Raw genomic sequence first — 25,219 nt, 5'->3', positions numbered from 1 at the left:
GTGACTAATTTTAGACCCAGTCAGAAACCAAAAACAGTGTTACTTTCCTCACTCATTTGAAACCATTGAGTTCACGTCTAGTGAATTTTGGGTACAAGGGCAAGTCTTACCGTGTCTGAAAGGCTTGCTGATAAAGGGACACTCAATAAAAGTATTCCCAGTTTCCCACAACAACACCTAAACCTAATCAGCCAGAACAGCACTCTTTGTACATCACTCTAAATCCAATTAAGGTCGTTTGGACAGATATCTGAATTTAAAAAATGCTTTTACTATACACAAACATAGTTGGTAATCAGCCAAACAAGATAGTTTTGCCAATGGAAAGCTGTGCTCTTCTTCACAGCAGCACAGTATGCAATCATCCCTCCCTAATAACATGTGTTATTGTAGTTCCCACTGTGCAAACTGATTGATACAATCACATATCATAAAAGCAGTTGGTGGAAAATTGAACAAGTCAGAGGCAGGGCCAGGATAGTAAGAGATACAGGACTTAGACATTAACTCCTGGGCCAGTTCTAAGATTATGCCTTGGTGGGCAGTCAGAAATATTTTGGATGTTCAAAGCTTGCTTACTGCAATTTTAAATGTTTAACATAACTCAGGCATAATCCATTGGGTGGGCAATGCCTAACCCCGCACCCCCCTAGAGCCAACCATGATCAATTCTAAAGAGGAGAGCTACAGAGAGAACTCAAGAAAATAATCTACAGTTGAATGAGTTTAATGTATGCATATGAAGCTGGGGGAATCTCTAGCCTGGCAACGTTCGTGCCCAGTGGGATGACTCGCTGATACTGTGCAGTTTGAGTGCTGCCATGGAACTGCTCTTATAGTATGGTGTGATGACCCTCCCACTCTGTCTGATGAACTCTTTGTCCTGGCTCTTGTTTTCCTTAATAGGATGTCGGTGGGCAGAGCAAGGAGGGTCGTCAGCAAAATAAGACACACCTGGGCTCAGGTGTGTCCAGGGGATAAATACACCTTTCCCCATACATTAAAGACACTCCACATAGACACTGTTGTTTTTGGTTGTCGCAATTTGGGGCTTCTTTGTGTTTAGTTTATTTTGGTACCTCTCAACACCCCTCATTATCACCATCTATGCACACATCCACTCACTTACACTACTGACTACACACCCCATTATTTGTATATAGTTTACTTTATTTAATGTTATTTCTTTATCTCCGCGTTGTCTTCCTCTTTGTTACGGGCTACGAGCCAGTTCGTAACAATGGTGACATCCTCCTTAGTGGATAAAAGGTTAAATACAAACAATAGCATAATAAAATAAAGACTCTCCAGTGAATCGATTCAACCATCGAAAGACATACCACAATGAAGATTGCTAAGATGGCTGCAGACAGTACTGATCCATTCTCCATGCTCACTCATTAATATTAGGACGGCTGTCCACTGTGATTATTGCACACTGCACACACAAATTAGCAAAGAGGCCTCTCTTTGTGTGTCGCCATGAATATGAAATGCTGTTCACACAAAGCAGTCAATCACTCCACTGCATCGGTAAATTATGCAATTAATCCTTGAATGGGTCCCCGATAACCAGTCAAATGAAAGTCCTTGCATGAAATGTTGTTTGCCCTCGAAGTCTTGATTGGGAACATTTCCGAAGGAATTAATTTCTTTAATTTACTAAAGGGATTGTTCTTATTTACATACAGTGCATTCGGAAAGTATTCCGACCCCTTGACTTTTTCCATATTTTGTAACGTTACGGCCTTATTCTAAAATTAAATTGTTTTTTTTTCCCTCATTAATCTACACACAATAACCCATAGTCACAAAGCAAAAAACGTTTTTAATATATATTTTTAAATAATAATATATATATATATATATATATATATATACTGTTCAAAAAAATAAAGGGAACACTAAAATAACATCCTAGATCTGAATGAATGAAATATCCTTAATGAATACTTTCTTCATGACATAGTTGAATGTGCTGACAACAAAATCACACAAAAATTATCAATGGAAATCAAATTTATCAACCCATGGAGGTCTGGATTTGGAGTCACACTCAAGGCCCTTCTCCCCCGATTGCTCAGTTTGGCCGGGCGGCTGGCTCTAGGTAGAGTCTTGGTGGTTCCAAACTTCTTACATTTAAGAATGATGGAGGCCACTGTATTCTTGGGGACCTTCAATGCTGCTGACACTTTTTGGTACCCTTCCCCAGATCTGTGCCTCGACACAATCCGGTCTCAGAGCTCTACAGACAATTCCTTTGACCTCATGGCTTGGTTTATGCTCTGAAATGCACTGTCAACTGTGGGACCTTATATAGACAGGTGTGTGCCTTTCCAAATCATGTCCAATCAATTGAATTTACCACAGGTGGACTCCAAGTTGTAAAAACATCTCAAGGATGATCAATGGAAACAGGATGCAACTGAGCTCAATTTTGAGTATCATAGCAAAGGGTCTGAATAATTATGTAAACAAGGTATTTCTATTTTTAATACATTTTCAAAAACGTCTAAAAACCTGTTTTCGCTTTGCCTTTGTGGGGTATTGTGTGTAGATTGAGGATTAAAAATGGTACTCCTTATTTTAATACATTTTAGAATGAGGCTGTAACATAACAAAATGTGGAAAAGGGCAAGGGGTCTGAATACTTTCCCGAATGCAAATACAATTTCCTGTCTGTCACTTTTAAAGGTCTGCTTATCTGAATTCTTCCAGATCGGCTTTTAGTCCCAGCCGGAGGTATGTGTAAATGTGCTAATATCTGTATAATTTCATCAGCCTTCCAGGCCCAAATATCATCAACAGAGAGATGGCATAAATTCAACAGCTTGGTAAATGTTCATGTCATGTGAGGACATGGTACTAAAAAGTCAGATTTATTTTTTAAAAGCTCATTGTTGCTACAATCCTCCGTTTTGATATAGCCAGTACGCTAACATGATATTTAGATAACATCGATATACAAAATGGAGGCCATTCTAAAATTACCATCATGCTGGAATGTCTATATCGGACCAGGCTACACCAACAGCCTCCAAGCACAAGGCACAATGACTCAATGATGAAAACGTAAAGGTAGCTTATATGTGCGTGCATCATCATTCCTCTGATTCCAACACAGGCTCAGTGGTAGGCTAAGAAGATCAATAGACCAAAGCACTTCCAAACTTCACAGAGGAGATGGAGCTATTCTCAGCAGGTGCTGCTTCATGTAGTTCTCAGCACTAACACAACACTGTTCTATTATCACGGTTTTCTCTGACACTGAGAAATAGTTTAAACTCTTATTCAATTTGATTAATTTTGTGTTAAGCATTCAGCAATGGCTTCAATGTTCTCTAATTTGAAAGGTAGTAACATCATCTCACATGGATAGAAACTCAAGACATTTACCTGCCTTACACCCCATAGTTTTAGTTTGTCTGAAAACTATTAGCTATATAGGAAAGTATTGGATTATTCAAGGTTATTAGGACAAGTCAAATTCATTTAAGTACCTTTCTTTTGCATACAAAAGGAATGACACAAAATATTTTTTTAAATGTATTTGCAAATGGTTTATACCACCAGTCAGGTCCTCAGCAGTTTTCCAGCAGGTTGTCATTCATATACAGTCACATCTGTTAGTTTCCAGTAGCCTACATTTGGCAATGGTAATTAACTGACCCATTATTAAACCTGTATGTGCTCCATAACTCATCCACCAAACCAGCCTGGATTCTGTTCACATCAACCCAAATAATTGATACATCCCCTCACACATGGTGCATCATTACCATACTTCTGAAGTTTGTGAGTAAAGAAAAATGTGTATGTGCATCGTAATTGAATTAACATTATATCCAGAGTTTGAGACAAGTGTAAGACGTCATATACGGAAAATAATAAATAAAACAGGTAGCTAGGTATACAGTGAATGCAGTAGGTAAGTATATGTTCATTTTTAAAAAATGGAGTGAGTCAACTGGTTGTCCACTGAGCGAGGCCCGCCTCCATTGAGTGTTTAGTTAGTAGCCTAGTTGTGGTTCACTTCCACCAGAAGGTCTTTGTTATTCCCACCAGGTGTCCATCCTCCGTACCCTCACCCTCTGCTTGTAATGGTACTCCTTCAGGTGTTTCTTCAGGGTGTTGGGGATGGGCAGCACGTTGATGCCGTCGTAGGTGGTGCGGCTGCTGATCACCGCCCTGCACACGTGCTGCAGGCTGAAGGGCAGGGTGCGGTGGATGGGGTTGGACAGCAGAGGCTCGAAGAACATGCAGGAGTTGGGGTCCTTGTAGTGCTCCAGCAGCCCCGTGACGGTGGGCGCGTGGAACACACTTGGGTCGTGCACGTCGAAGCTGAAGTTGTGGTTCCACTGCTCGATGCGGGCGTGCAGCGAGCGGCCATAGCGGCGGAAGCTGACGGAGAAGAGGTAGTCTTCCTGGGCTGAGTCGCGGAGGAGGAAGGTGCCCTCTGGTTTGTTCTCCAGCAGAGTCTCGGCCTCATAGCGGTCCATCACACCCCAGTAGCAGGGTAGGTTAGTGATCTGCAACAGGTCAGGCACCAGACAGTGGATGTAGTCGATCTGGGTGTGGATGCGATAGCCGTCCTGAGTAGGGGGACCCTCAGCCTGGGGGACGGCAGCTCTGGTTGGCTGGACGCTGGCTGTGACCTGAGGGTCATCCACGGGGTCAGGGACAGAAGCAGCCTCACAGACAGGGACCAAGGCAGATGCAGAGGCAGAAGAGGAGGCAGCCACAGCCACTGCCTCATCCAGAGTGTCCAGACAGCTCTGCAGCAGGAGCTGGTGCTGCTGCTGCCTCTGGAGAAGCAGCTGCTGTTGCTGGTGAATGGTCGCCCTGTCGTCCCCTGCAAGCTCATTCATACCATGGGCCAGTTTGGGCCCCAGCTTGTACAGCGGGTTGATCTGGGCCGTCACCTCAAACGTGTGGATCTCTGCGTTGGGAGGTGGCTCTACGCCTTGCTCAATGCTGATGCGCCTGCGCTCTCGTAACCGGTCATCCACATCCTCCACCACGGCGGCCATGTTTGAGGCAGAGGCACTAGTGCTGACCACCAAGGTGTCCACTATAGGAGGTGTGGAGATGGGGGCTGTGTGCTGCTTGATGAGGTACCACTTCTGAGCCAGCTCGGTGCCTGCAGCGAAGGGACAGTCGTCCAACATGAGTTCACTAAGGTGGATCTTGCGGCGTGAGGAGGCAGCAGCTGCAGCTTGTGGCATGAAGACCTGCTGAGTGGAACTGGACAATGGAGTGTTGGTCTTTATGGGGAAACACTGCCCCATGGCATCCTGAATCTTTTGGCGGAGTGTGCGACTGCCACCTGCCCCCCTGCCCTCAGCCTCACTGGCTGGTGGCTCAAGTGTCCCCTGTGCCAGCCTGGCTGTCCCCCTGTCCTGGCTGAGTGAAGTGACCCCCTCCTGGCCCTGCCATCTCCTGCCCTCTTTCAGGGGAGAGGAGGAGCAGCGGTCCCTGGGCTCTAGACCAGTCAGCAGATCCCCATACTCAAACCCATCGCTGACAGGCCGCTCCGCAGCTTGCTGCTCACGGGACGTATGGCCTTTTTTCTTTCCTCTTCCACCGGCATCTCTTCTCTCCTCAGACCGGCTCTGTCTCACCTTGGGACGGGCGCCCCGCTCCCTGTCTTTCCCACGATCGCCTGACTCCTTCGGTTGAGACATGTCAGGTTAATTACGGGCTGCAATAATGGTAGTTGCAGTCGGGTCAGCTGCAGGGAAAATGTGACTGGTGATTTGTGGCTGCAGTCAGTTCTCAGAAGCAAGCCCTCCCATTCAGAATCTTTCCAATGACTGTCAATAAAATGTCCCATGCATCACTGTCAGTCACTTGGGGCTACAAGATAAACAAAAAAGAGTTTCTCTTAGCTGCAGCAATTAGGAGCAAACAATTATATACACATTAAAAAGAAACTACGGCCTATAAGCAATATTGTTTATTAATAAAATGAATAAACAATGTAAACCTTTTTATAAGATTTTTTGTTGCTGCACCCTGACAGCAAAGACAGTTGGTACAGTCAATAAACAACAGTCATTGTCAAGAACCCATCTTGTAGATCAGGGGTTCTCAAAGTGGGGTCCAGCAGGGGATCCACAGCCAGATCTCAAAATAAAAAATGGATTTTATTGGTCAACAAAAGACAGATGGTATCTTGTCAAACTGACTGGGGCCAGCAAATCTCCTTGTCAAATTGACTGGGGTCCATCAAAAGGTAAGTGTCAAAATCAGCCCCAGTCAATTTTACAAGAGATTTGCTGGCTCCAGTCAATTTAATAAGAGAGAGTCCGTCATAAGAATGCTATTTTGTGTGGCCAATAAAAAAAATATGGTTTAACACTATCATTCCACTACTACTGTAGATATACATATAGCTCCTTTAATCTATAATTCATGTTCTTAACTCTGGGCAACATGGGCATGGGAGGCTCGCAGGGATATTATCCACAGAAGTCCAGCATTTATACATTGTTCAACTCAACACTTCTTGTATTTCCCTTAAAATGTTTCAACATAGATGCACTGTAATTCAAGCTTTGTAACTGCCATGAGACTGTGTAGAATTGCAGGATGAGGTTTAAAGCTTGCACAACAAAAAGGCTCTCTGCCTCATGATTTTTTGTTGTTGTAGAATTGCAGAAAATGAGCTTGAAACTGGGAAAAATTATAATAATCAAAAATTTTGCAAAAACATTTCCTTCCTAGGGGCCGAGACTTGGTTCGTCCGGCCATGCACTGCCAAAGTCATAGTAAAAGTCCTTGTATCCTATACTTTCTCACTAAATTGTGTTCTGATTATGAGAGGGTTCCTGATGATTTTGCAGTGGTATAAAGTACTTAAGTTGTAGTTTAAAAGTATTTTTACTTAAGTCGTTTTTGGGGGTATCTGTACTTTACTATTTGTATTCTTGACAACTTTAAACTTCACTACATTCCTAAAAAATATATATACTTTTTCGCTGACATCCAAAATAAACTACATTTTGAATGCTTAGCAGGACAGCGAAATGGTCCAAGTCATGCACTTAAAGATGAAATCCCTCGTCATCCCTACTGCCTCTGATCTGGCAGACTCACCAAATACACATAATATAATAATATAATATAAATACACATCGTAATTTGCAAATGTCTGACTGGTGTTCCCCCCTAGCTAACCGTAAATAAAATACAAAATAAAACGGTGATGTCTGGTTTGCTAAATATAAAAAAATTGCAATTATTTATACTTTTCCTTCTGATACTTTAGTATATTTGAGAAATTACACTTTTGATACTTAAGTATATTTAAAACCAAATACTTTTAGACTTATACTCGAAAGTAGTATTTTACTAGGTGACTTTCATTTGAGTAATTTTCTATTAAGGTAATCTTTACTTTTACTCAAGTATGACAATTAGGTAATTCACAGTGGTGGAAAAAGTACCTATCACAAAAGGGGTCCCGAGCTCCAGAAAGTTTGAGAACCCCTATAGCAGATATCTCCGTTATCAAGGAAGGGAGTTATACGCGTTCTTTTATAGCTGGATGCGATTGAAGCGGTGCCCCTGGCTAGCCAGTTAACGTTAGCTAGCTAAACGGCTTTGTAGCATTAGCCTAGCATCTATCTGAAACATTTCAGGCATCACTCTTTCCCTTAGCAGGACGCGTTAGCTTACGCTAACCTCAGAAAAAAACAATATCGAACATTTGTTTCATAATAAAAACGTTTTGAGGATGTCACAAAGACCAACTTAAATGTGGTAAAACTAACAAATAGTTCATGGTAACGGAAACAAGTTTGCTTGTTGAGCTAACGGAGAAGGCAAAATACAGGAAAAAAAGGTTGTCACTCTCAAATATTCGACAAGAATGTTTGTGAAGTCTCTCCTTATTTGCCCGTATTGTTATACTGTAATGCAAATGTGTTATTTTGATTAGATCAATTTGCTTACCTTAAAACTGTATTATTTGCTGCTCTCCAAAAGATAGCTAGTTAGTAATGTTAAAACCAGGAAACTGAAACGTTCACAACCCGGAAGCACAAATCCTTTTCAAAATAAAAGCCCACATAGTAACAAGAGATTAATGTAATCCATAAAACAGGACATTTTAAATCAAACGTATTGGAAATGGATGAATGCACAGGCAGTTGATATGTTGTACCATGTACATTTTGAATGAGTGGGTCTCCTGATGTTGACTAGCTTTGCATGTAGTGTACTGCAATGGAATGTACTGATGGCACCATCACATTCCAAACGTCATACACACTTAATGAGTAACCCATACTCATAGGTATGATAAATAAATTACTTTTGATACTGTAACTAACTGTTGCAAAGTGTCTTAAATAATATATTCTAAATTGTGAATAAAAGGAAACACTGATACCACAAACATGAGTCACGTAGCAAAAAAAAATGTAACTTTTATTTGGACTGTCCATCTGATCAATACTGTAGTTCAGATCATTCAAACAATGTGTGACAGTAAAAAAGTAGCGTGTGTAAGCATGGGGTGCAAACTGTTCATTCATAAAACATTAGAAAAATGTTTGGGGAGTCATTAGAATTAAATATAAATTGTACAAGAGAGATGCAAAACAAAAGCCTACAACATACTGCTTATTTATTATGCCAGGCAGGGACATTGACCACAACTGACAGGCCACTTGGGAGAAGGGGCCTCATGTATGACAGGCTGGCTATGTACCTCATAATTCTACTTGGCATGTGAAAATAAAGCCAGACTCATGAAGTGCATTTTCTAACCAATTTCACGCTTCACTGAAATGTAAACACGGGGGTAAACATATTCCTTGGCCCGTTGTTAGTGTTGGGCTAGACTTGCACATCTACTATTATGACTCAGATTGGCTATTTCATCCCCCTCTGCATCCTAAACCACTGGCATGTGCAAAGTCAATTTAGCCTCGCCTAAAGAACTAAGACTTTTCTACAACGGGACTGGCTACCCCTTACGTGGAGGAATTACTTCAGGTGCCATTGTATGTATTGAGACAGGGAAAGGAAATGACAACCTGAGCCATATTACATGTCATGCTAGTATCAATTTAATAGCTTAGATTGAAATCATTGGTTGCCTATCTAAACCTGAAATTCACAAACATTTTTTTAAGCATTCTACTCTCTTTGAGTGAATGAATCTAATGTATTCATAAAGTCATATCTATCCAAGAGCCAGCTCAGAGGATAACCATGACTAGGACACTACACAGGCTCAATAGCCAAATCAGAGAGAGAGGAAGCTGTCGCTGTGCATTTCAGGTGACATCAACTGTTAATCAGCCTGCGGCATCTGACAGTTCAAACCCACAAGGCCAGGCAATATCAGTCTTCACTTGCCACTCAAACATTTTAGGAGCGCAGAGCAAAGGGTACACAACATACCCTCATACAGGTCTCACTCTCTAGACATCATCTAGTCTAGTGAGAATCATGATTACAGCGAGTAGATAAGCAGCTGAACTGAGGGGGTAGAAGGCATCTGTCATTCTCTACCCAGCCCTCATGTGGTAGAAGGCTTAGCTACGTGCTTTAGGCCTTACATACTGAGGAGACAGCATATTTACGAGCACTGAAGTGCCAACAGTCTTATTTTCAGACCCATCATTACACATCACAGAAAATGAAATGGGCACTGCCAGAGGGAGGTAAACAGTGCTATTAGGAGGAATCGACATTGAACTCCAGTCCCATCATATCTGCTCCCTGGAGGATTTGTAGACATTAAGCACTACCTTGACTGTGCCACACTGCCCTCACTCAATATCTACAACAATCGTTCAATTAGTGTGGGAGAAAACATGCAATTCTAGAAAAAAAACACAAGTTCTTAAAATGAAGGGAGTAGTAAAAAAAATTATAATAAAAGTCATGCTGGTAAATAACCATGTTTACTAAACAAATAGACCAGCTATGGCTCTGCAGAAATAAAATGCTAATGGATATCCCTGCCCCATGATGCAACCAAAGGTGATCAAAAACGTTAAGACCATATACATACATGCACCTCCGCTCTGCCACAATCAAAGACAGGTTGTATAAGAGTTTCTGATTCAACACTGACACCACAAAATAAGTGTTAGGGTTTTACAACTGGAACACATAAAGAGACCCAAACAGGACATATTTCAAGCACCTTAAAATACAAGACAGAATAGATTCCCACCCTACGCTTTCTTACAGGTGCACTGGGGTTGGACAGCCTTCCTGTTTAGATTAAGCCACCGCGGAGCCGGCGTGAGATATGAAAACGTACCCCAATCCAGGGATGAGAAATAGCTGATGTGGCTACTGCTAGCTAGCAGGACGACGAAAACGACAGTTTACATTTCTCACCCCTGGATTGAGGCAAATTTTCCGAGCCATAGCTCACGTCGGCTTCGCTGTGGCTTAATCTAAACAGGAAGGCTGTCCAACCCCATTGCAGCTGTAAGTAAGAGCAGGGTGGGAATCTATTCTGGCTACTTAAAAACTATGATTCCGCAGATCTCCACACAGGCTATGTTGAGGAGAGGGCAGGGTGAGGAGGTGGGTACTGGTTCATTCTGAGTGGCAGAGACGGTGCTTCCTTTGCATTTTTCAGAACCAGTCATAATGGGGCCTCAGGGTAGAATGTGAATTCATTAAGCTTCCTCACCCAGTATAACATAGGGAGGTAACTACTTGAACACACATGCACCAACAGCTCCCCTCAGATTTTTTTTCATTTTCTTTACCAATGCAAGTTCTCACAGCCCCCACAAGAAATCTCACCGGTCCTTATTCAACCATGTGGGATTTTCCCTCTGCCCTTAACTTGCAAAGGAGATTCATCATCATTTTTGTAGTAGGGCAAAAATATCAATGCGGACAAGTTGCAGCTGGCATGCTACGTTCAAACCGACATTGTTTTAACAATTACCATGTCTAAAGTGGCATTGGCCACTCCAAACATCAGTCTAACATAGGTCTTCACACAGAGCCCTTCTCTTTGGCCTACTAGAGGTGAGGAGGTGTCAGAGCCAGTAATACCCATGTTGGGTACGTGAGGGGAATGAGCCAGGGTGTTGGTGTGTCCACTGTCAGGGCCTAACTAGTTCTGGCTGTAGCAGGTTAGTTGTTTAGACAGCTGTAGTTGTGTTCAAGGATCAGAGCCATGCTACAGGCTGGTCATGCATGTGATTCATTTCTGTTCTAGTGCCCAATTGGGAGGCCAAGTGCCTGACCATACAGTTAAAGTATCTGAGGGTGTGAGCCATGGCTCTGCGTGGATTTTTTTCTGGGAGGAAAAGGGGAGAAACATTTAAGTTAGAACCCCCTTAAGACAGCACCAATCCTCCATGTTCCTCTCAAAGCTCAACAGTCAGAGCATCAATCTGCTCCTTTTAATGTCACAGTCCTGCAGAAGACATGGAGCAGGTTGCACAAGTAACCTCTTCTCCCTCCTGTAATATAATAGTCATCTGTATTCCATTTATAATAAACTCAGTTAAGTATAATAAAGTAGAAAAATATCAGAGAACATATACACTGTTAGTTGTCGTTTTGTAGTGACCATTTTGCTTTTTTTTTTAAGCATATATTTTTGTGCTGGGCAAGAGGAACTGAACAGGCCTCAGTTGAAGTGAAGTGTCAGTTTGGTTTCTTCCTTTCACTGCTTTTAATTTCATATTGTTGATGTTCGGTCCATCCCATCTACAGGAAGGAGGATTGGGAAAAAAATAAACATGTATTTCACTCTCTGCCTACTCCAAGTGACAACTTTCAATAACATCAGAAAATTCCAGGAAATCTAAATGTGGTTTAAAATATCAGTGTCATACTTCCAAGAAGTTGCATGTGTTTTCACTCACCCCCTAAGGCATGCTCTGTCATACTGAGGCACAGTGACTCCAGGGTGGGGTTGATCTCCAAGTCTGCACCTGGAACTTGGCATTCTGGGAGAGGAGAGACAGGTCACTCAGTTATCTGGACCATTAATCACACTTTAAAAACTGACAGATGCATTAAATATGGAGCCGTGTGAATGTGGTGTGTATGGAGATGTGGGTGGAATGCGTAAGCCAGTGTAAAATTGGGCTTAAAGGCTGTGGGTGAGATGTATAAAGGCCGTGTATGATTGGGTTTGGAAGGAGATGTCGCTGGGATATTAAAGGAAATGTGAATGGAGGGTATGTGTAAAAAGACAGTGGGAATAGACATTGGAGCAAGGTATGTGTAAGATGATGTTTAGAACTCTAATTCTCTTTCTTTCTCTCTCTGAGGACCTGAGCCCAAGGACCATGCCTCAGGACTACCTGGCATGATGACTCCTTGCTATCCCCAGTCCACCTGGCCGTGCTGCAGCTCCAGTTTCAACTGTTCTGCCTGCGACTATGGAACCCTGACCTGTTCACCGGACGTGCTACCTGTCCCAGACCTGCTGTTTTCAACTCTGGAGACAGCAGAGGCAGGAGAGATACTCTGAATGATTGGCTATGAAAAGCCAAGTGACATTTACTCCTGAGGTGCTGACCTGTTGCACCCTTGACAACTACTGTGATTATTATTTTTTGACCATGCTGGTCATTTATGAACATTTGAACATCTTGGCCATGTTCTGTTATAATCTCCATCCAGCACAGCCAGAAGAGAACTGTCCACCCCTCATAGCCTGGTTCCCCTCTAGGTTTCTTCCTAGCCACCGTGCTTCTACGCTTGCTGTTTGGGGTTTAAGGCTGGGTTTCTGTACAGCACTTTGAGATATCAGCTGATCTAAGAAGGGCTATATAAAAACATTTTATTTAGACGTGATTGGGGGAAGGGGGTGCTAGGATCCTACCTTGCTGCTGGAACAGGAGCATGGTTTGCGGGGAGGTGTGGACAGGGAGTGAGTGGGTCCGTTGCACGGAGCTGCGACTCTGGCTTGGCATGCTGTTGCTGCCTCCAGGGTTGGCAAACCACAGGTTCTACAGAGACAAAAGAACATCAACTCTCATCAAACATGTTGTACACTGTGTTAGTCTTCCCAGCACAATGATTACAGAGAGACTCTTCCAGCTATGATAATGAACCAATGCATATCAAAATGCAGTGCCTAACCCACGTGTTGCCCTGGGTATTGCATTGATTAACCTGTCAACACTTGTGGTTGCATTTGTTAATCTGTCAAAACAAATGTTGTCTAAGGATAGTTCATCACTATGTGGGTATAATAACATGTAGATCAATATAATCTAATGTCAAATCTAATGTTGGCTAACTAGCTGCAACCCTCAATGACAAAGACTTCTTAGAAAATGTATTATCTTGTGAATGATTCTGACTTTTCTATATGTAAACTTCAGTGGCTGTATTCAATGCCCCCAGACTATATGACATCCCATCCTATGACTAACCTGTCTGCCCTGGCCTGGCAGTGTGGGGCTGGTGAGGGTGTGGCGAGGGGAGGCAACCCCGATGCCACCTGGACTCAGGAGACCCATGCGCCCGGCAGTGAGGCCACGAGGGGGCAACTGGAATGACCTCTGCCCCCTACGTGCCAGACCCCCAGCACTCACAGAGCCTGCTGTGGGGAGTGAGTTGGAACCATATGCCCAGCTAGAGGAGACAGAGAGAACAGTTATCAGACAGAGCCCTGGGGGACATCCAGCTAGAGGAGACAGAGAGAACAGTTATCAGACAGAGCCCTGGGGGACATCCAGCTAGAGGAGGCAGAGAGAACAGTTATCAGACAGAGCCCTGGGGGACATCCAGCTAGAGGAGACAGAGAGAACAGTTATCAGACAGAGCCCTGGGGGACATCCAGCTAGAGGAGGCAGAGAGAACAGTTATCAGACAGAGCCCTGGGGGACATCCAGCTAGAGGAGACAGAGAGAACAGTTATCAGACAGAGCCCTGGGGGACATCCAGCTAGAGGAGGCAGAGAGAACAGTTATCAGACAGAGCCCTGGGGGACATCCAGCTAGAGGAGGCAGAGAGAACAGTTATCAGACAGAGCCCTAAGGGACATCCAGCTAGAAGAGGCAGAGAGAACAGTTATCAGACAGAGCCCTGGGGGACATTCAGCTAGAGGAGGCAGAGAGAACAGTTATCAGACAGGGCCCTGGGGGACATCCAGCTAGAGGAGGCAGAGAGAACAGTTATCAGACAGAGCCCTAGGGGACATCCAGATGGATAAAGAGAGACTCTCAGCTGCCATGGCAGAAGAGTGATAGATCAAAAGGAGAAGAGAAGTCCAGTTATCTTACCCTTTCTGTCGGTACACAGGCATGTCCAGCATGGCTTTTCTTGGGAACAGGCGGAGCAGTTTGAGAACCTGCTGCTTCCAGGAGACCAGTCTCTTCCTCTGAGTCTCTGTGAAAGCCTGAAATAGAGAGAATGAAAGAGATGAGGTAAGAGATGTAAGAGAGATAAATTGAGAGGTAACAGAGAGAGAGAGGAGAGAGAGAGGTAAAAGAGAGTGAAACCCTGCTCCTGATGATTTCAAACAGCTAGCTAGAGACATCAAATACTTCACCCCAGTTGAGATACATATTTTAATTGGTGAGTGAGAAAGAGAGCGAGCAAGAGACAGGTGTTTGAACTCCTGGTAATGGTTCAAACATAGCAGCAAAAAAATAAACCTTATATTTCTTTCTTAGTGCAGTGAAAGTTCTATGTAAGATACCATTGAGAGGAGCAGTAGGTGTTGTTACACATAATTTGCAGCCTAAACCACCAGCTAGCTGTATGTGAAAAGGTTGAAATGTTTATTTTCTAGATGTGATTCTGTGCTGTCTCACCTCATGTGTCAGACATTTCTCAATGAGCTGCAGGTAACAGCTGATATTCTCCTCGTCCGGCCTGGAAACCAGTAGTTGAGTGCACACTGCAACACATGGACAGGAGGTTCACACAATGTTACATAACACCCACCCCCCCCAACACTCATTCCAAACAAAACACACCAGCACATCAATAACAAACAAGCTCAACAATTGTCCAAATGCACAATACACATGTACTCAGTCATGTAAAAGCCTTGTCCTTTTTTTACCTTTACCCATGACACGTGTGAACTGGCCAGCAATGTCGCGGTCTGAGATGGGTGTGGCTGAGGACTCCCCGTCGCAGGGGGGGGGGTTGTGGGGCTGGAAGCCCTCCTGGCCCAGGTCCTTGTCCTCCCCAGGGTTGGAGTGGTCTGAGGGGGATCCAGTCCCCTCCATATCTCTGTGGGAAACACTGGGAGGGCTGTAGCTGTAGACCTTGATGGGGGTGATGATAATCTGCTGTAGCTCCTGTAGGGCGTTACGCAGGTTGCCCCCTTCCAATATATCCTGTTGGATCAATTATAGCATTATCTTATTAGCAAAGCTATCTTGAGGTGTGACAGGAAATTGTCATGGAACTCGCTGCTCAACTTCTCATTTTAAGATAATGTGAGTGGTAGCATATCTACACTATTTGTGATTATTATAGTGGATATGGTCATTTACATTTCATAATTTTTTTCCCCATCTAGGCACAGGGATCCAAATGGAAACTAACAGTTAAGTTGTTGAGAACAACATTACCAGATAAAAATGCATCTGAAATGCTTTAAAAATAATAGTGGTGAGAGCATGTGGTTTACCTTCTCTAAAGACTTGAGAACGCTTGGCCTCTCTCGTAGCTTCTGGACACTCAGGGCTATCTTGTGCCGCGCACCTTTGGTCACGTTCTGGACGAAGAGTTAAAAGGAGAAATCACTGCTCACAGCAACACGGACATCCAGATGTCCAGTTACTAAATAACACTCCTGATCACCATCGGTTTCATTAAAGCTATGGAGCAGAGCCAAGACGGCATCGTTTATCTGAGCGGGGAGGCTGTGTATAACTGTAGGGTGCAGCTGATGCTTCATTTCATGGCTCATTGAGTGCTGAGGTATGACTATGCTGGAGGACAATACACAGGCCATATCTATTCAGCCCTGATGAGGAAGGCAGGGGAAAGAGAGGACTAACAAGAGAAGCTGACCAACCTGTGACAAACGATGACAAACCTGTGACTCCAGGTGGTGCTCTGTCAGAATCATCATCTCCTCATAAGTCATCTGGGAGAAAAGTGCTGCGTACTTATGAAGACGAAGGCTCTTCAGCCACATGGGCACATCTGAAACAGAAAGTAGAAAAACAACGTGCTCATAAGTTGTTATTCTTCTCCTGTTGAGTCCTTGTAACTCTAGTCCAAGAACAATGAGAAGGAAAGAACTACCAAATAATAGACACTACTGTGGAAAGCTTGACGCATTGTGCAGTGCATGTCAAAATAAACACCTCAGATCTATTTGTCGGAGAACGCTGTCCTACTTAATTTTCATGGACATCTGGAGCACACACAAACAAACTTACACTCTATATCATCCCACTGAAAAGGCAATTCCACCATTGCCAAGTGCAGTAGCCGTTGGCATGTCATGACTTTTCCCAGAGAAAATACCAACAATGTAACCGCTTTGAACCCTTGGCGTGTTATGGTTGACCTCCTGACCTTTCATGCCACTGCCGTCCTCCTGGAAGGTGTTTCTGGAGCCCTGGTCCTCAGTCTGCTCGCTGCCTGAGGATGCCACACTACTCTGGGGGGACAGGGGGGCGTGGTCAAAGGCCTGTCGCCCCCCCAGGTCATCCTGGCTCAGCCAATCTGCGCCACAGACCTGGGGACTGGAGGGGATCAGGGACAAGGACCTCTTCAGAGGACTGGGCTGGCCCATCTGACCCATGCCTGGCAGGGCACACAGGAGGGGCAGGATGTTATAGATAATCGCAGTAAACCATCCCTTTAATGAAGGCTAGGCCTATACAGAGAGAATATTTACAAAGACGTGACAATCATGACAAAGATCACAAACGAAATAGTTGAGGTAACAACAAAAAGTTATATTGTATGTTTAGTATATTCCTATTCACCTCAACATATCTTCGACCATTTCTCTCCCTCACTCTGGCTTGGTAGGAGATGTGAGCCACTGACCTGCATTGTTGCTGTTGATGGGCGAGGACATCCCGCCCTGGAAAGACATATGTCCATTCTGCCCGGCAGGGGAGGAGCTGGAGGGCTTGTCCAGCCAGCCGTGGCCAGGGTCCAGGCCCTCCGCGGAGCCCGGCCACTCATCTGAACCCTGACGGGGGTGGTAGGGGCCGGCGGGGGGCCGGGAGGAGGGCCCTGGGTAGCCGCTGGAGAGGTGCTCCTCCAAGTGGTTGAGCCACATGGCCAGCGAGGTGCGGTCGTCCAGGGTGGTGGCCGGGTGGATGAGGGCATAGGACAGCAGCTGTCTGCTCTCCTCCACAAACAGGCTGCTCTCGATGGTATAGCTCAGCACCTTCTGCAGCAGCTTCATGTACTCACACTTGGCCTCGCTGTTGCGGGGCTGCAGCAGGGGTAGGTGGGACAGCAGCAGGGACACCGCCTTCTCCATGGGCTCCTGGTGCCACTGGCTCACAATGTCTAGAGAGGGGAGGGACAGGGGGGCAGTTAATTACATGTAAAAATACATTTTTACAGGTTGTAGGTCTGTCTATCTGTTACAAGGTTTATACACTTTAAGATAAGGTGTACCGGTAATGACACATGGCTAATACAATAGGGTTTCAAATGTATCCTTCAGAAATCTGCAGTCATTAACTACCTGCATTGTTGGCCTCAGCCTCCAGGATGTGGATCTCAGTGCAGTCTGCCAGCCAGTGCTCCAGGCAGATGTGCAGGAAGCGGGCCTGGGTACGAGACGCTCTCTTCAGCAAGGACAGAAGCGCCACCGTCTGCTCACACTCGTTCCAGCCCTTGAACCAGTCCGTCAGGATGCCCACCTGGTCTCGGAACATCATGACGCTTTCCCAATGGGAAGGAGGGTGGGAATATGTGGGTGGGGGGTTAGGGGGAAGACTGCTTGCTCACACACAGGTTCACTCTGGCCCCGCTCAGCGGCTGCTTTTACACAACAGTCCTGGGATCCCCTCAAAGTAGAGCGAGGAGCCCTCACATGGTTCAGGTGCAGGAGATGGGGGTACTGAGGGGAGGGCGTGTTAAATCCAGCTGGTTGTGTCAGACAGAAGGAGGGTTCTCTCTCAGATGCATCAGTGTCAGCATCATCCAAATCCTAACAAATCAACAGGGAAAAGTAGATAAGGTACGCTGAAAAAAATATATAAACGCAACATGAAGTGTTGGTCCTATGTTTCATGAGCTGAAATAAAAGATAACAGAAATATTCCATACACACAAAAAGCTTATTGCTCTCAAATTTTGTGCACAATTTTTTTAACATCCCCCTTAGTGAGCATTTCTCCATCACCAAGATAATCCATCCAGCTGATAGGTGAGGCATATCAAAAAGCTGATCATTACACAGGTGCACCTTGAGCTGGGGGCAATAAAAGGCCACTAAAATGTGCAGTTGAAATCAAACTATCACATGAGGCGAATACAACAAATGTAGACATTACCATGAAATGCTTACTTACAAGCCCTTAACCAACAATGTGCTGAATACAACAAATGTAGACATTACCATGAAATGCTTACTTACAAGCCCTTAACCAACAATGTGCTGAATACAACAAATGTAGACATTACCATGAAATGCTTACTTACAAGCCCTTAACCAACAATGTGCTGAATACAACAGATGTAGACATTACCGTGAAATGCTTACTTACAAGCCCTTAACCAACAATGTGCTGAATATAACAGATGTAGACATTACCGTGAAATGCTTACTTACAAGCTCTTAACCAAAAATGTGCTGAATATAACAGATCTAGACATTACCGTGAAATGCTTACTTACAAGCCCTTAACCAACAATGCAGTTCAAGAGTAAGAAAATATTTACCAAATAAACTAAAGTAAAAAATTAAATACAAAAATAATAAAAAGTAACAATAACATAAGAATAAAGAGGCTATATACATTGGGTACCGAATCAGTGTGCGGGGGTACAGGTTAGTTAAGGTAATTTGTACATGTTGGTAGGGGTGAAGTGATGATGCATAGATAATAAACAGCGAGTAGCAGCAGTGTACAAAACAAATGGGGGGGGTCAATGTAAATAGCCCGGTGGCCATTTGATTAATTGTTCAGCAGTCTTATGTCTTGGGGGTAGAAGCTGTTAAGGAGCCTTTTGGTCCTAGACTTGGTGCTCCGGTACCTTTTGCCATGTGTGCGGTAGCAGAGGAAACAGTCTATGACTTGGGTGACTGGAGTCTCCGACAATTTGATGGGCTTTACTCTGACACCGCCTATTATATAGGTCCTGGATGAAGGAAGCTTGGCCCCAGTTATGTACTTGGGCCGTACGCACTATCCTCTGTAGCACCTTACGGTCAGATGCCGAGCAGTTGCCATACCAGGCAGTGATGCAACCAGGCAGGACGCTCTCAATGGTGCAGCTGTAGAACTTTGAGGATCTGGGGACCCATGCCAAATCTTTTCAGTCTCCTGAGGGGGAAAATGTTGGAGTAGTGTTTGCCAACGCAGTCGTGGGTGAACAGGGAGTACAGGAAGGGACTACGTACACACCCATGAGGGGCCCCAGTGTTGAGGATCAGCGTGGCAGACATGTTGTTGCCGAACCTTACCACCTGGAGGGTGGCCCATTTGGAAGTCCAGGATCCAGTTGCAGAGGAAGGTGTTTAGTCCCAGGGACCTTAGCTTAGTGATAAGCTTTGAGGGCACTATGGTGTTGAATGCTGAGCTGTAGTCAGTGACCAGCACTTTCACATAGGTGTTCCATTTGTCCAGGTGGGAAAGGGCAGTGTGGAGTGCGATTGAGATTGTGTCATCTGTGGATCTGCTGGGGTGGTATGCAAATTGGAGCCATGACCAGCCTTTCAAAGCACTTCATGGCTACCGACGTGAGTGCTAAGGGGCGGTAATCATTTAGGCAGGTTACCTTCACTTCCTTGGGCAAAGGGACTATGGTGGCCTGCTTGAAACATGTAGGTATTACAGACTCGGTCAGGGAGAGGTTGAAAATGTCAGTGAAGACACTTGCCAGTTGGTCCGCGCATGCTTTGAGTACACGTCCTGGTAATCTGTCTGGCCCCGCAGCTTTGTGAATGTTGACCTGTTTAAAGTTCAGCTACAGAGTGTGTTATCAAACAGTCATCCAGAACAGCTGGTGCTCTCATGCATGCTTCAGTTTTGCTTGCCTTGAAGCGTGCATAAAACGCATTTAGCTCGTCTGGTAGGATCACGTCACTGGGCAGCTCGCATCTGGGTTTCCCTTTGTAGTCCGTAAAAGTTGTCAAGCCCTGCCACATCCAACGGGCGTCAGAGCCGGTGTAGTAGGATTCAATCTTAATCTTGTATTGATGGTTCGTCTGAGGGCATAGCAGGATTTCTTATAAGCGTCTGGATTAGTGTCCCGCTCCTTGAAAGCGACAGCTCTAGCCTTTAGCTCAATGTGGATGTTGCCTGTAATCCATGGCTTCTGGTTGGGATATGTACGTACGGTCACTGTGGGGACAATGTTGTCGATGCACTTATTGATGAAACCAATGACCGAGGTGGTATACTCCTTAATGCCATTGGATGATTCCCGAAACATATCCCAGTCTGTGCTAGCAAAACAGTCCTGCAGCGTAGCATCCGCATCATCTGACAACTTCCGTATTGAGCGAGTCACTGGTACTTCCTGCTTTAGTTTTTGCTTGTAAGCAGTTATCAGGAGGATAGAATTGTGGTCATATTTGCCAAATGGGAGGGCGGGGGAGAGCTTTGTATGCATCTCTGTGTGTGAAGTAAAGGTAGTCTAGAGTTTTTTTCCTCTGGTTGCACATTTGACATGCTGGTAAAAATTTGATTAAATTAATTTAAGTTTGCCTGCATTAAAGTCCACGTTTGACAAAAAAAATCTCACTCTTTTGTCCATAATATTAATCTCATCATGTAGGCCAGGGATGGGCAACTTTGATGGCGCCCTCCTCCCGCCCCCCAAAAACAGAACTCATAATGTGCCGCAGAGGGGCAGCAGGTAGCCTAGTGGTTAGAGAGTTGGGCCAGTAACCGGAAGGTTGTCAAGGTAAAAATCTGTCGTTCTGCCCCCCCGCACCTCTCTGATTCAAAAGGGTTGGGTTAAATGCAGAAGACACATTTCAGTTGGACAACTGACTAGGTACCCCCCTTTGCCTTTCCCCAGCGGCTCGTGGGTCTGCGTACACACATCCTAAAACATTTTACTGGCCCACCTCGTGACAGCGAAGTAAAAAAAAAAAAATGCATTTTAAAGTTAATGTCCAGTAATTCTGCACATTTTGCCATGGGGCATAGAAATAATGTTGCCGTTTAAAGCAAGTTTGCTGCAATTCTACGCAATTCCATAAGTTCATGCAATTCTAGTCTTTTTGCCATAGGGTGGAGGCAAATGTTAGCTGTTTTTAATATGATAACTAATGATCTGGGGCGGCAGGGTAGCCTAGTGGTTAGAGCGTTGGACTAGTAACTGGAAGGTTGCAAGTTCAAACCCCCAAGCTGACAAGGTACAAATCTGTCGTTCCCTGAACAGGCAGTTAACCCACTGTTCCTAGGCCGTCATTGAAAATAAGAATTTGTTCTTAACTGACTTGCCTGGTTAAATAAAGGTAAAATTAAAATAAAATAAAAATCAATGGGCCCCACCCTATTTGGTATTTCAACCATGCTTACTACAAGTTTAGATAGCCGCCTCCTAGGCTAATTTACCGATCTAAAAACATTTTGCTGACATGGGCTAAATGAGTGGCTGCTGATGCACAACAAAATTTCAAAATGTCCCCTTGTGTATTCTTTTATTAATTGTCAACAGTAAGTTGAGACCTAGACTGAGTAACAAAAAAATGTTTGTTTTTTTGGTCAAGGGCCTACAAACAGGGGGCCATGCGCGCCAGTCACCCATCCCTGATGTAGGCTATACAAGTGCTCTCGCCAATAGCATGCAGATAGCTCTATTATCTAGAGGGCACGTGCCAATACCAGGGAGTGCACACTCGTTATACAACGCAAACATTTTTGGCAAGAAAACAAATCAGTAGAGTTAAAAATACAATAGAAACTCATTGTAATGTTTTATTCCATACATGGACATTTAACTGCAAAGGGTATTTTTATGTTCACTATCTCATCATGTACAGCCTTTTATCTGCAACAAGTCAATTTGATGGAAACATCTCTGGTGTTTAAATGTGAATATTGTTTTAATGCTAAGTTTTGAATATTCATATGAAACTGTCCCAAATTGGATAGAAACCTAGCTAGTATCACTCGGTTGTCATTCGGAATTGCCCTTCTACATTGTATAGACAGTGTAAAGATGGTCTCTGTACAACGCACTAATGCATATTCTTTATTTAGGCCAGCTAATCATAATGCAAGATAATCAGCTTCATGGTGAAGTGAAAGTAGAGCACATTATTACCAGCATCATCAACACAGGTTACGGTAAAGAACTTCTATGCAGTATGCATGCTCATTTATCCTGACCATTCAGCCAACATCTGTGTAAGTTTGATAAAGCCAACATCTAGGCCTAGCTGCCCGGTCAATCCATGAGTCTATTTGACTTGAAGCAACAACAACAAAAAAGACTACATAATCTCCATGCAATCTGTCATGTATATTCTTAGCACAATACATAATATGTGATGACTTGCAATACAGCTTGTTACAGGGTAAAGTAATGACAGCTGTCATCCAACCCTCCCAGTTTTGCAATGACCACCTGAATGGTGGGTATATACTGTAACTTGCAATGCCTAGTTGTTATGTAGCTAGGTTTACATAAATAAAACCAGACTGGTCTCATAGACTAGACGTAACATAGTCAATGTAAATCCGAAGCGTTCAAATGAGTTATAATATGTTACGCTTGGTATGGTGAAATAAGACAGATAGTCAAGGAAAAAACAAAAGTCAAGTGGTTGATCGCGGTGGATGGGCTGGCCAAATAACGAGAACGTCTAGCAACCCGAAGGTTGAGACTTAAAATCTCATCAACGACAACTTTAGTTAATTCGCAACTTTTCAACTAATTACTACTTTTTAACTACTTAGCATACCCATCCCCTAACCTTAATTAACCCTTTTAACGTAACTCCTAAACTGAATTCCTAACTCTAACCCATAGCCGAGCTAATGTTAGTAAGCTAGTTATCGTTAGCCAACTAGCCAGAATTTGTAACATATCATACGAAATGGGTGTTGGAAATCCACAAATTAATACATACCATACTAAACGTGACATATACTTAATGGGTTGTCTCTGAATAATACGAAATACTCAAAACAGCCCAGCTAGCTAACTAGAGATATTTGTCCAACTTGGTTTGATCACAAAAGCAGAACGTTACGTTAGTAGTCAAGCTCTGGCTAGGAGGGGCTGTATTAGTAGTAACGTTACCTAGCTAACAAGTAAGAGGGGTGGTTATTCTAACTAGGCTACCATAAGACACCAGCCCACTACCAAGTACCTACAGAGCAAATCATCTAGCTAGTTTGTTGGTTGAGATAGTTATCTAGCTAGCTAACGTTGGTAGCTATGTCAACTCACGATCAAACAAAAGAGTGAATAAAACATTTTTACATTTAACGTTAGCTATCACAGCTAGATAACGTTAACTCGCAGCTTTACCTGTGGTAAGTTAGCTAACGTACGTTTGACCAGGCCATACATGTAGTTAGCTAACGTAATTAGCCGAGATAGTTGGTCAGAAAACGTAAAAACAAACCTGTGACAACGGTGGCGTTTCCAGGGCACGGCTGTTGCAATCTACTGCACACGGGTTGATTTGATGGTCTGGGGGCAGTTAGCTAGCTTAAAAACACCAGGCCTCTACGGATGGCTTTCACCATGTAAATGGACGAGGGATTCAGGATTGGTGTTGTTTTTCAGTAGCGACGTTGCTATTGGAATGTCGCTGCATTTCTCATCTCGTTAAACGATATTACAGTCCTCGCGTTGCAAAGGTCCTCCATGGTCCATTTTGCAAACAAAAAACACGGCAGGTTACATAAATGATATCCACATACCACCCTTCAACTTCTAGCGGTTGGTTTGTTTACCTTTGTGAATTGTCACTTGTTAGCTCCCTAACCGATTAGATAGCTAACGTAGCCGCTAAATCGCTAGCAAGTAGCTAACGTTATTTGCTTAATTTATAAACGCTGGATGAGGCGAAGATTTCGATCCAACAGTTGTCGTTGATTGCTTTGAAAATTATTTTCGGATTATTAAAAAAACAAATGTACAAGACTATCTATGTACAGAATATGTATTTGAACATAGAGAAATATGGAAAGTACGCTTGGTGATATCGAGCTAGCCTACTTCGATTCAGACTTGAAGCAACGTCGGAAACTAACGTAATGGCTTTTGGGCGGGGTAAACAAAGAGAAAAGTGCCCCACCTAGCGGATGAAACGCACACACCACTCCTGGGCTGAAATTGATGGATATGATCACAGATTTTCCATTATATTGAGCAGATACTAAAGTGGCCGCTAAAACAATGGAAATACGTTTCTTATAAAAAGGAAGGCAGTCGAGAGTCGGCAAGATCAGGTGGGACCATTCTAGCCAATGAGAGGGCAGATACGCGAGTGAATAAGAGGCACAACTCCAATATAACTGATTTTTTTTCTCCAAAATTGCCGTGATGTCACGTATCCTACTTATATCAGTACACTCTTAACATCCTAATGATTACGAAATTTATATTCGATCAAATAAGCCATGCATTTTTTCATGACCTCCATACAAAATATCTTAGCTTGGTGAGCGAAAAAACACCACCTGCGGGAGAAGACAGATTTTGGGCGCAGTTATCCCTCTCATTCGCCTTTTCCTCTCTGATATGATGGATAGCCGCTGTCAAACCAAGCACTGTTAATTCAAATTCAACTCTTTGGCCTCAAACAAACATATTTGGCTTGATTGCATTTGATCAGTTAGATTCACGTTTGAGGAATGAAGATAGAAATGACAGAGGATACAGACAGTGACTTTCTCTTGAAATAAAGGCTAAAAATACTTATGTAGAATTAATCAGATTATCGAAGAATGCTCAGCTTTCTCTGACTGCACCCATAAAACAAATGTGAAAAGCGAATATCACGTTGTTGTTTTATCTTGTTGCAACACTAATTATTTTGTGTATAAAACATTGTATTATTAAAAAGGCATGATTTGCGACAAGTACTCAAGTGCTCTAGTATATGTTAATGCCTGCCCTTCCCTACTGT

General features: G+C 43.7%; 2 protein-coding genes across 3 annotated transcripts; both read right to left on the bottom strand.

Moving 5' to 3' along the window:
- Window positions 1-1,149: 1,149 nt before the first annotated feature.
- LOC135546475 (suppressor of cytokine signaling 5-like) lies at window positions 1,150-8,030 on the bottom strand. The gene is made up of 2 exons (XM_064974918.1): window positions 7,957-8,030; window positions 1,150-5,856 (listed from the first exon to the last, which is right to left on the bottom strand). Exon 2 carries the CDS (start codon window positions 5,682-5,684, stop codon window positions 4,053-4,055), a length of 1,632 nt encoding a protein of 543 aa, XP_064830990.1. The 5' UTR covers window positions 5,685-5,856; window positions 7,957-8,030; the 3' UTR covers window positions 1,150-4,052.
- A 377-nt stretch (window positions 8,031-8,407) lies between these two features.
- LOC135546474 (protein Smaug homolog 2-like) lies at window positions 8,408-24,337 on the bottom strand. Of its 2 annotated transcripts, none has more exons than XM_064974916.1 (13): window positions 23,708-24,337; window positions 17,636-18,103; window positions 16,981-17,454; window positions 16,501-16,731; window positions 15,992-16,122; window positions 15,602-15,688; window positions 15,026-15,305; window positions 14,772-14,857; window positions 14,238-14,353; window positions 13,386-13,587; window positions 12,830-12,956; window positions 11,862-11,945; window positions 8,408-11,703 (listed from the first exon to the last, which is right to left on the bottom strand). In XM_064974916.1, the coding sequence occupies exons 2-13, from the start codon at window positions 17,829-17,831 to the stop codon at window positions 11,675-11,677; spliced, it is 2,043 nt and encodes a 680-aa protein (XP_064830988.1). In that variant the 5' UTR covers window positions 17,832-18,103; window positions 23,708-24,337; the 3' UTR covers window positions 8,408-11,674. The 2 variants fall into 2 exon arrangements, with proteins under 2 accessions (XP_064830988.1, XP_064830989.1); XM_064974917.1 differs by having other exon boundaries at window positions 16,013-16,122.
- Window positions 24,338-25,219: the final 882 nt, after the last annotated feature.

This window comes from Oncorhynchus masou, chromosome 9, assembly GCF_036934945.1.
Source record: "Oncorhynchus masou masou isolate Uvic2021 chromosome 9, UVic_Omas_1.1, whole genome shotgun sequence".
NCBI lineage: Eukaryota > Metazoa > Chordata > Actinopteri > Salmoniformes > Salmonidae > Oncorhynchus > Oncorhynchus masou.
Note: the sequence above shows the minus strand (reverse complement) of the source record. Positions and strands in the feature narration are given on the sequence as shown.

Excerpts from the sequence above, each read along its gene's own strand:
- LOC135546475 (XM_064974918.1), bottom strand. The coding sequence starts at position 5,684 with ATGTCTCAACCGAAGGAGTCAGGCGATCGTGGGAAAGACAGGGAGCGG.
- LOC135546474 (XM_064974916.1), bottom strand. The coding sequence starts at position 17,831 with ATGATGTTCCGAGACCAGGTGGGCATCCTGACGGACTGGTTCAAGGGC. Across the intron at positions 14,858-15,025 it reads CACACGTGTCATGGGTAAAG|TGTGCACTCAACTACTGGTT; the intron begins GTAAAAAAAGGA and ends CATGTGTTGCAG. Across the intron at positions 13,588-14,237 it reads CCTGTGTACCGACAGAAAGG|CTGGGCATATGGTTCCAACT; the intron begins GTAAGATAACTG and ends TGTCTCCTCTAG.